Below are 12,187 nucleotides of genomic sequence, written 5' to 3'. Positions count from 1 at the left end.
ATACTTCTCAAAAATATACAAATTTATATCACAGATTGAAAAAGCCAAAAAAAAAGATCTATTTCTAAATCAAGTGTTAGAGTTCAAACCAGGGGTAAAGTTTTATCTGTCTGAACAGATGCCTTTTCACAAAAAAAAACCCCTCTTAGCACTATTATGTCCCAGCCCCTACTACCTACTTTAGGATGTTCTCGCAAAAGATTTTGAATTACGAAGTCGTAAGCTAGATACAAGCATCATTACCTATAGCAAATGCTAAGAGGTTGTGTATGATGCTGCTTAAAGTTAGGTCTTTGTGGAACAGCACAAAAAATTAAGAGCTGCTTTGCAGGGCTAAGAGGCTAACGTGAAAAGACATTCAGGTGTTTTTTCCACAATAATGATGACATATCTGACTAAGTGTCTGAAATGAAGAGGCTGGTTAGTTACAGAGTAGAGCATTCCCCGACTTCTGTGCACGTTACCTGGCACGTTATAAGACCAGCGGATCTCTACTGAGTCTGTGAGAAAACACCAACGTGTTGAGTGTTGTCAAGGAAATGGCCAACATAAATTTAGTGTTGTCATGGAAACAAGCAACATATACAGCTACATATATTGAGTGTTGTTATGGAACCTGACACCATGTTCATGGTGTTTATATGGAAACCATAAAAACAATAAAGATGCTGTGTTGCCATGGAAACCAGCAGCATATGTTCATAGTTGTCATTGAAACTAACAAGTATCATTATATGGTAACCAAAGGACCAAAGCTGCTAGTCCTGTTCCGTAATTTGGGCCAGATCTTGTCACAAAGCTCCAGCACACCACACACAGCTACAAACACAACAAAAACAAGGAGCAGACGGACTAAGATGTGTTGCCCATGTGCTATGTAGTGGCTAGCTGATGGATTCAAACAGAAAAGAAACACTGTTTCTGTGCAGTCACAACTAAAAAGTGTAAGAACCAGTTGGTCTTCATTGTCAAAGTTAACATTTTAAATCAGTTCAGGACTTGAACTCTTAGTTTCTAAAATTTTACCATATCTTAAGTCTTTTGACTGTTTTAAAGCACATATGTATAAACGTGTAAATTCCAGGATCAAAATGAAAAGAAACATCTTTATTTTATTCTTAAAGTTTCTAATAAATGCACAGAGCTTTAATTTGTACAAAGCAAGCTAAAAGTGGTTCCTAGTTTGGAGGATAACAGTGCGCAAATACAAGACATGTGCTACAGGTGTGAGAGACACATGTGAGAGACATTAGAGAAAGACAAGTTGACATGAGAGGTGAGAGAGACAAGCCACACACCTCGGTATCGTACGCGCGGTCTAACCCGCGGCCGAGAGTCTTGTAGAGACAAAACAACAGAGTTAACTATTTTGTAACACAAACAACATGTGACTGGTGACAGGTGTTATCTCAAACTCTTCCACCTGGTCAAATGTGAATGAACAGACCAGGTTGTGAGAGACAGGTGCTAGCTATATTTCAGCTAGAAGTCCAGGGCTACTTCTGGACCATGGTCACTTATGAATGAGTGAGTGAGTGAGTGAGTGAGTGAGTGATGTATTGTAAAATGGATGCTGGTATTGAAGCTATCTGTCCAAATAATCAGCTGAAAAAAGATTCAATGAACAAGGAAAGACAATGAATCATATTACATCCATTACACATAAATGACAAAGCAGTTCTTCGATGAAATGAGGGTTAGTAATGCTACATCTAACATGGCAATCACATCATTCTGACCCACTAACTGTCAAACCCTTTGACCACTTCAGTCAAACAATGTAACGGCCTCAGTCAAACATGAAAATCACGTACAATTCTTCACGGCAGAATACAAGCATCCCACACTTCACAAGTTTACATAAGCAGTGTGGCCACCAAGCACTTAAGTCAGGTACACATTCTAACAGTGACAAAAAATGATTAAAAGATTAGAAACATGTTCCGAAAACAAACCCAAACAAATTTGTATAAACAATTCCACTTTAAACTTTGAAATTATAACTTTAATTAGTCAAATTTGTTTAAAATAGGTACATGTGTCTTATCTATACTCGGAGTTAGAAATTTTCAATCAACCATTAATCCCTCCAACAATAAACCCATTAATCCCTCCAACAATAAACCCATTAATCCCTCCAACAATAAACCCATTAATCCCTCCAACAATAAACCCATTAATCTCTCCAATTATGAATCCATTAATCCCTCCTATAATCCAGGCCCTGTGAGGCCCAGAACAAGCTTCACACAGTGTGCACAACCAGGTTTTGAACCAGGTTTTCTGATGAGACGCAACAACAACAGCTAACTCCACCCTTGACAACTCTGGATGTCTAACCCACTAGCCTACTCCACCCTTGACAACTCTGGACTTTGATTCCGAAGAGTTTCTTTCACTGAAAATGTATGGCTACACTGCTGTTAATAGAACTAGTCAGTTATTAAGCTATGGCTTCTCATGAGTTAATGTCACAAGATTAGTTCCTTAAGGTGTGACAACTTTAAACATGTTAGAAGGTGATGAAAGTACTAAAGCATGTTTATCATTGGAGGCGGATCAGAAAAGGAGTCATTCAGGGGGCATAACTCTTTGAAGCTTTGAATACATTGTGCAACACATAACAATATGACTGATGTGCAACACAAAAACTGCTGGACTCATGTGCAACATTCATATGTGTCACCTTGCAACATATACCTACACAAGCAGACATTCATATAGTAATGGACTATAGCAGTCATATCATATGGACCAGAGGGGTGAAATAGTATACTGCGTTCAGCTCGGTAGGCCATAATGCAATCCAAAATACCAAACGTTACTGCTATTTTCTTTCCATGTTAGGCTAGACCAATTTTATTCCTTGTTTTACGGATTTTTGTCCTCAGAAAAGCTGAAGGCAGGAGAGGTAAAAAATCAAAATACAATCACTAGTCAAAGTAATATTCCTTCTAAATACTAAAAGTACTTTACTTCTGGCAATTCATGAAGTGAAAATTGGGCAAAAAAAAATCTAAAAGAAATCTTTTAAGATTACATTTTTGGCCAATAAAAATGTTAGGATTTTATTTTGTTAGAAGGGATTGTCTTTTCACTTCTTAAAAAATATGACTAGGGGATCCATAAAACATTGAAATAAAATAAATTTGTCTGGCAATATTAAACCATCTGAGGTTTGACTCTTGTCAATTTTCTACATTATCTCATATACCGATCTGAAATGGACCAAACCGAAGACTTTGTACCACAACATGTACCGTACCATGGTAAGAAAGTACCATTTCACCCCTACTGGACTTCAGCAGCTTCATCTCATGGAGTTCAGCAGATATATAACACTAAGCAGATGGATGTGACCAGCCTTGTTCCTGAGCACTCTGGATGTCAGGGCCCTGTTCCTCAAAGCAATCGTAACCATAAGGCAATCGTAACTCCCATACTTTCAACATAGACTTACGACTGTATGATAGCCTTGAGGAATGCGACCCTGACATACAAACACAAGAACGGGTCTATGATAAACATGGCCATATTTCAAAGCAACAATCAAACATGAAATCCTACCAACTGAAGTTTCAGTCACAGGTTTTGTAGCTCACCTTATCATTCTGAAGGCACATTGTGAGTGAGTATTGTTTAACTCCACTTTTAGCAATATTCCAGTAATATCACAACAGTAGGATACCAGAAATGGGTTCCACACATTGTACCCATGTGGGGAATGGAACAAGATCTTCAGCGTCTTGAGTGAATGCCTTAACCATTAGGCTACCTGTCTGCCCACACATCTATCATATTTTTCATTCCATCTCTTTATGGATGTACTGTTCTAAATGAATATTTTGCTAATTAAATTTTTTTTCAAGTTCTGTTTTGTAAACATTCAAGCAATTTTGAAAATGTCAAATGCTACCTTGCAGTGACATGGGGACGATGAACTGTGACATTAGCTCTGGTGGGTATCTGGTAATCCCACAGAGCTATAAGGCCAAGAATGAAATGATGGTCAATCACTGTCATCTGTCGCCGTGGTATTACAACCTGTATGGATGTCATTAAAATCAGATCTGTTCTCCAATAAAATATCTCTGTGTGTGAAAACCCTGCAACCTTCCATATTTGGTAGCACGAGACAATCATCCTCATCAGCAGATGAGGTTCCCAGTGTGAGTGAACGAAGAAGTATCTATTTCATGAATTCAAATACAACCAAATGTTATAATTGCGACACTTTCTAAAAAGAGTTAAACCACTAGTCCAAAAGTCAAATAAAAAAGGCTGTAGACACATTTTGTTGTGGATATTGCATATATCGCATGTTTTCAAAGGCAACCTTACCAAAAAATGGATATCCATATCAGGGATACCTTTTTGATGTTAAATTTTTTCCAAGTTCAGATGAAGATAAATCAATTTGACATGCTGCCATCAGACTCAAAAATCAATACACCCTTCACTTTGATGCTCTAAGTTTATCAAGTTTCACATGGCATGATCTCACATGAAGAGATTGTCGAATGTTCTCTCCTTCATTTAGATTAGGCTGTCAAGGATCATTCATCTTTCATGTGACATGATCTTATATGGAGAGACTGTCAAACTTTCTTTCCTGGATTTAGATAAGGTTGTCAAGGATCACTCAACTTGACATGACCTTATATGGAGACACTGTCATATGTCCTCTCATCCATTTAGACTAGGCTGCAAACATTCCTTCACGTTTCACAAGAGAAGGCCTTCTTTGGAGAGGTTGACGAAATTTCTCTCCTTCATTTAGATCGGGTTGCAAAGTTCACTCAAGTTCCACATGACAAGTCCTTATACGGATATACTGTCAAATGTTGTCTCCTGGATGTCAAGGATCACTCAAGTTGAAGCGACCTTACATGGAGAGATTGTCAAAGATTCACACAGCGAGGTATCATATTGAAGGCGATCTGACTCTACAGAGACATATTGGCAGGGAAGGCAGTATTACAAGGAGGGGTTTGTTATGACTATATCTACATGGCCTGGGCATTGTGGTCAATCTCAATATACAGAAGAGTCCTCACCCAGTAGCGATGGTAGAAACTGGCCTGCATATCCGTGACAGAAACAGGTCATGTCCATGACAATGTGTGGCACAAGATCAACATATACAATAACATGCCATATGCTCTGCAGAATTAACACAACAACGACAAGGTGATATAAAGGTATTCACTATCAGAAAAACATGAAATGCCTTTCAAAGTTTACATTTTCCCCTGGATTATATGACACATTTTACACCTAAAGCATTTCACTAAACCTGATAAAAAAACATATGTCATATTTGGGATTTCACTTTCTTAGTAAAGTACAAATTCTAGTACTTTTTTGGGATTCGAACCCGCACCCTCAGAGTCAGGCACCTAATCGCCAGCACACAAAGTCAGCCGCCTAGCCCTCTCAGCCACCGCGACTTCCGGATGGGACTCAACCGAAAAAAGTACTAGAATTTGTACTTTACTAAGAAAGTGAAATCCCAAATATGACATATGTTGCATTTGACCACTTTCTAAATGGCATCGTGTAATCACTGATAAAAAAATCTCATAAAGTTGAAAATCCCAAACTGAAGAACACTTTCAACTTTGCTGAAAATAATGAGATTCGGCCAAAAAAATACATGATGGTACATCTGCGTGACAAAAAACATAAATCAACCAATGAAAACTAACCAAGACTTGTACAACATATTCAAACGTAGAAAGAAACAACTAATAATTACATTTTCAATATTTTTCTACCATCCTTCATCCTTAAATTATTGCCCCCAAATCTGTAAACAATTCACGGATAGAATCTTGCTGTCTAGGGAATACCTTTATAAACCCGTGAGATAGCTTGGTAACAGGGTCTTAGTGCTTCACTTGATGCAGCTCCAACACTGCCCCACTAAGAACCTTGATCTCAGTGCTTGTTTACGAATAATCTCATTAAACAGACTTGTAGGAGTTACATCTCTATGACGACCCTGGAGCCAGCCCTGTGTACACTACTGACAACTACATGTTATAGCCTACAGTACAGCTTCTTAACATACATGGATGATATACATCGTTACAACATAAATGATATAAGTATCTATATTATACAGAGATAACATATACCTTAACACCATACATGGATAACATACACCTCTATACATATATGCTTGATGTACATTTTTACAACATACATGGATGACAAACATCTTTATACGATGTATGGATGGTATACACCTTTACTCTACACATGAATGATATACACCTGTATAACACAGACATATGATATACATTTTATAACATAGATTAATGAAAGTGACATGATATAAGATGCACTCTTCATGACACATGACAGCTATATTGCATTGTGCAATACATATGTATATGATGTATGACAATAATATTCAAAATTTCTATCAAAATTAAGAAGACCAAAATATGTGCTGCAACACTAGTAAAAACATAAAACACTTTGAATATTCCAAGTTATTTCTGATGTAACTGACATTTCCAAAATATAACTTTTAAAGGCTGATTTCAACCTGCATGTTGTTTTATGCCACAGCAATATTTCAGCTAAATAACAACAGCTTCCAGATCAAGTAATGCCACAACCCACACTGCATGAGGACACAATTCGCTAGGCACTCAGTTCTAATGACAAGACTGTAGATCTTATCTGCAGAATACTCACACGAAACTCTTTCAAACTTTGTATCACTTCACCATGCTAAACGGTTATTTATGTGGGAAAAATGGTGAAACTCTAATGCAAGTTTTACTTAAAAATGCATATCTGAAATTATATCTCTCTGAAACAAAAATCTTGTAGAGTTTAAAAACATTTGAAAGTTTCAGAATGTTTGAGAGATGGATGTCTCACACAATACAGAGCACACCCTGACACAACTCAACATGACCCAACCTGGTCAGAAACGTACCTTTAATGGCCTCGGCTGACTGGACCAGCTCGGTGACAGCATTGGCTACTTTACGTGAGATCAGCATCAACTGCTGCTTGGCTTCTGGAGTTGGTCGAAGCACAGCCTAACAACACAAAACCATGAACATTTACAGAAGGAAATTGGTACATGCACTATAGTCCTGAAAACCATAGGTCATAATGTGTATCTTAGTGATGCCAAGTTCCAATGTTGTGGGGCAACGCACCTGATGGACGCTTTCAAGAAGTTCTCTGTAGGCTACACCACACATTCGGCCAGCGTTGATGGCACGCTGGCGAATTTCGGCTGTTTCAGCTGTAGCAGCAGCTCCCTGCAACATTGCCGCAAGAACATCAGCTTATATCTTGCAGATACTCAACTGATTGAGATGACTTACCCTACCTATTAAGTAAAAGATGGCTTACTCTACAGTTCAAGGTGGCATACCCTAGAATTAAAGATGGCTTACTCTACAGTTCAAGGTGGCATACCCTAGATTTAAAGATGGCTTACTCTACAGTTCAAGGTAGCATACCCTAGAATTAAAGATGGCTTAACCTACAACAAAAGATGGCATACCCTAGAATTAAAGATGGCATGCCCTACAATCACAGATGGCTTACCCTCCCAATACTCAGCTCAAGATGGCCTACACAACAGGTCAAGATGGCTTACCCTACAGATAATCAATTCAAGAAAGCTTACCCTACAGATAATCAGTTCAAGATGGCTTACTCCTCTGATACTCACATCAAGATGACTTACCCTAGAGATACTCAGATCAAGATGGCTTACCCTACAAATAATCAGTTCAAGATGGCTTACCCTACAGATACTCAGCAAATCAGAGATAGCTTTCCTGCCCATGTTGGAGGCCGCAATTATGTCTTCCTGGCGACAAGAGTTACCAGCTGCGACAGCCTTGGCTGTAGCGTTTGTGATGGGTTTGGTAAAGCGGATGAGATCCTCTGCATTGGCCTTCTTGAAGATCTCTGCAGTGTCATAGGCCTGGAGGAACAATGACAGAGGTAACATGTAAGTAAGTTTTTACCACGATTGTAGCATGTTCCAGCTACATCATAGTGGGTGACTCCAGAAATGGGCTCCACACACATTGTGCCCAAGCGGGGAATCAAACCTTCACAAGATGAGTGAACACTTTAACCACAAGGCCACCACACCTAGCAGTGTAAGACAATCAATGTTAGTGCATATTGAGTTTAGCAGAACAATCTATGTGTAATACTTAGTGTTTCCCCTAAGCATTTTTTCAGGGTGCAGAGTCCAACTCTCCATATTTGATGCTTGCATGTCATGTTAAAGCTGGATGAAATATCTGTACTCTTGGAGCCTTCAAGAATCATATGTGTTCGTAACGTAATACTGGGACATCTATCTCTGTATGCTTTTGTTTGAATATGGTGGCCCCTTTTGAAATTCTGCTTCCCTGTCCTTTTAGCATCCAGAGGAATCACTTCACTTTTTCAGAATATTTTCTTTTTCGTGTGTTATGCTTCTTTAAGAGGTCAGCTGATGCTAAAGTAAATGATAATTTTACAATACATGATTTTCCTAGCCTGTGTACATCATCACCTACCTGCCATATTGCTGAAATATTGCTGAGGGCGGCATAAAACTAAACTCACTCACTCATCACCTACCTTGATCTCCTGCCCAATGGCCTCAACAGTCGACTCCAGTGCCCGCGTTCCTCTCACAGCCTCATCCTCAACGGTCTTCACTGTTTTCAGCAGCGACGTCACATTTGTCACCATCACCTGGCACAACATTGACAACATCAACAGTGGTCACAGCAGGTCCCTCAGTGATCAACACACAAAAACAAACCCCTCCCTCAACACAAAGCCTGAAGATGACAATAAAATGCATCACACCCAATGTTCATGATATAGAAAACAAATTACTCTGAAATATTTCTGAATATTTCCCACTTGGCTTTCATTTTATGTAGCTTCTACTATCACGTTAAACACAAAAACAAATACTTGATCACATATTTAATGATAACACAAATACATACATTGGGCTGAAAATAAACATAAATATCTTTAATATAATTAAAGTCACTCCATTGTAACAATCTGAACCATACAAATAAAAAAGTTTGGTATCATGAATATTATGGATATTTTTTTGTAGTGGATTTCAAAAACATCTTCTGAATATATTCATGATTCCTAACTGTTTCGGTATTGCTGGATTGGTGTGAGAACCTACACAAGAAACACGGCCAGGAAGCGTCTTCATTTTTCCCAGAAATCCTAAATGATGTACAACTTTTATAAAGATGTTTCAGCATGTGAAGGTTCTGTTGTAAGTCAGAATGGTGTGGACTATATATACTGACGGAATAAAATAAGGGGTCACACGTAAGGACAAGTGTACCTTTATTTTTTTACCTTTATATTTTTTCCAGGTTTTCCATGCTTGCACTTTCGTTTGATCCCTTATTTTCTTCCCTCAGTATAACCCCTACAATCCTCACTACCATAGCCCCATATATGGTTGTTCATGAACACCCCATACCCAGTGGGAAAATCACTGTCTGGTGGAACTTGGTCAACAACCTGTCCCGTTGGTTCGCAACTCGAGTGAGTGAGTTCATGCGGTTGATCACCGGATTGTCTGGTGCAGACTTGATTATTTAAAAAACCTCTGCCATATAGCTGGAATATTGCTGAGTGAGGCGTAAAACTAAACTCACTCACTCTTAAAAATTGCCATGTAACAACACATTATGAATATATATGAAAACAATAATCTATTGTGTGACTCAAACACAACAAATCATGCTATAGATATGAAACTCTAGTGTCCCTTGTGGCATGAAATAGTGGCTAGACAGATGTCCATGATAACAGTCACTATGTTATCGCCTCTTACAACAAGAACGGTCCTCGTGGTTAGGTATAGCTTGAATCATCCAAGTTCAATTATTGCCTGTACAATAAGCTTTTCAGATGCCATGCTGACCAACCAACCAGCCAACAGACAGGTGCTTGTGTTGAAGTTTACCTTGATCACTCCCATTCTTGAGCCATTGCCGTGACAACACAAATATCATTTTGACCATTTAATCCCTATTTTTAGCCTCTTACAACAAGAAAGGTGCTTGTGTTAAAGTCAACTATTGCCTTTAAGAACACCAACATCAGCAACCAAGAAGGTGCCTGATCCATCCCAGCTCAACCACTATCTTAAGAGAATCCTTGTTAGGAGCCATTGCGACCAACCAATACTTATTGAATCACCTGTTATAACATGACAGGTGCTTTCGGTAATGTAAAGCTTGATCCCTCCTGGATCAACAGCCTGCGAGAACATCCAAGTCAGCAGCCATTTTGACAACCAATCCCTATTTCATCGCATGTGACAAGATGGCAGCTAGACCCTGACACTCTGCTATATCGATGCCAACAGCCATTTTGACCAACCAAACCCTATTCCATTACCTGTTTCAAATGGACAGGTGCTTATTGAGTAGCTGGACCCTGTATCACTGATACCCTGCTACACCTATCAGCAGCCATTTTGACCAATCCCTATTTAGTCACCTGTTTCAAATGGACAGGTGCTTATTGTGTAGCTGGACCCTGTTTCACTGACACTCTGCTACATCCATCAGCAGCCATTTTGACCAACCAATCCCTTTGCTATTGCCTGTCAGCAGGTGTGAGGTTGTGTGACACACTATCTATGTTTGTTAGTCACACAAGCAGAAAAAACAAGGACATCGAAGCACGGACAGTGTTCGTTTATTTCTATATGACAATACACAAATTAATACTCAGCTCAATATAGTCAGAAAAATAATTCCATAGGCTAAGAATGAACAACTGCTTACAAACTGTTACACAAAAACTAATACACAGTATAATTGACAACCATAAAATTGAAATTTTGATCAAGAATACTTTTCAGTTTTGATATCAATTAGAGATATACATTGGGAAAATTGTAATAACTGAATAATTATTTTGTAAAAAAAGTAGTCTCAAGCAGTGATGAATGCTATTTCTAAATGAAACTGAATCACAACGGTCGACATTACACAACACATCTCTACACCAATGATATGTATTATAATCTGTATCAACTATATACTTTATTCCCAACAGCTCCAAATATATATTACAAAATCACAAGTTCACCTAACACAGGAATATCAATATTTTAAATATGGACAAATATAACCAAACTTTAACACTTACATTCTTGGGTAGCTGATACACAATAAAAATGTTTTTGGATGATTTTTTAGGTAGTGCACGAATCATGCAAACACCAACGAAAGCTGATGCAACGCATGCTCTACTTGAAACTAAAATGTTTCTATCCAAACCTGCCGGCAATTTGAATTTGTTTGTCAAAACTGAGCTACAATATGAAAATATAACTATCTGAATCAAAACTTTCATACTTCTTGGATATGATTTCCAAAATATTATACAATGGAAGGGCTGAAACCAATTTCTGGATCCAAACTCAAAATGATGGTCATTAAGCATTAAACTTTAGCCTGGTCTCCAAAGAGATTTGTTACAACTTTGAGTAAACCCTCTAGTTACTCTGATATAGTATGTGACTGCCCTCTGTTAAACAGTGCACATCTGGCACATGAATACTCAATCTCTAGGCTAGTTGTTATGTCCGACTACGTGCTCTAACAACATGCAATCGTCAGCTCCAGTGCATCTTAAAAACCAATGAATAGGCAGCATCACTGATTTCAGCCAATGATGTTCACTGATATGAAGAAAGACAACCATTCATAAAGGGAGGATAAAGGTTAAACTCTAATATCCAATACCTAGGGGAGATTACTCTACAGGTGCTGAACTGGCAAACAAGTGCAGTTATTCATTTAACAAGGATTCAAGGCACTTTTGAATAGTTCTTTGGTATAGGTTATAGACAAATGATGTTAATGATCTGATCTAATTGATGAACCAGGTAGCATACACAACAACGACAGGTCTATTCCACACACAGATACTGAAGTGCAGCAGCCGGCTGACCAGAGTACGGACAGCCAGTAGCAACGCACACGCACTTCATGCGAACAAAGAACGTAAAAACCTGACATCGGCAGAGTCAATAACTCTTGACCTCTGAAACAACCACGGAAAGGAAAAATGAACATAAACAGAGTAAACTAAAAATAAAGTCTTACGGAACCCTACCTAGGAGAGATGTAAGAAGGGTTAC

The 12,187-nt window shown here is 38.4% G+C and overlaps 1 protein-coding gene across 4 annotated transcripts in view; it reads right to left on the bottom strand.

Moving 5' to 3' along the window:
• The window catches only part of LOC137260033 (talin-1-like), a 134,061-nt gene that overhangs the window by 10,800 nt on the left and 111,074 nt on the right, over positions 1–12,187 (bottom strand). For 3 of the 4 annotated variants that reach the window (XM_067797716.1, XM_067797717.1, XM_067797718.1), the window contains 5 exons: positions 8,620–8,736; positions 7,784–7,966; positions 7,185–7,289; positions 6,956–7,061; positions 5,058–5,081 (listed from right to left, as the gene is read on the bottom strand). In XM_067797716.1, coding sequence (XP_067653817.1) covers positions 5,058–5,081; positions 6,956–7,061; positions 7,185–7,289; positions 7,784–7,966; positions 8,620–8,736 — 535 coding nt within the window. The remainder of the gene's footprint in view (positions 1–5,057; positions 5,082–6,955; positions 7,062–7,184; positions 7,290–7,783; positions 7,967–8,619; positions 8,737–12,187) is intronic. The other variant, XM_067797719.1, reaches the window with a different exon arrangement.

Source organism: Haliotis asinina, chromosome 13, assembly GCF_037392515.1.
Source record: "Haliotis asinina isolate JCU_RB_2024 chromosome 13, JCU_Hal_asi_v2, whole genome shotgun sequence".
Lineage (NCBI taxonomy): Eukaryota > Metazoa > Mollusca > Gastropoda > Lepetellida > Haliotidae > Haliotis > Haliotis asinina.
Note: the sequence above shows the minus strand (reverse complement) of the source record. Positions and strands in the feature narration are given on the sequence as shown.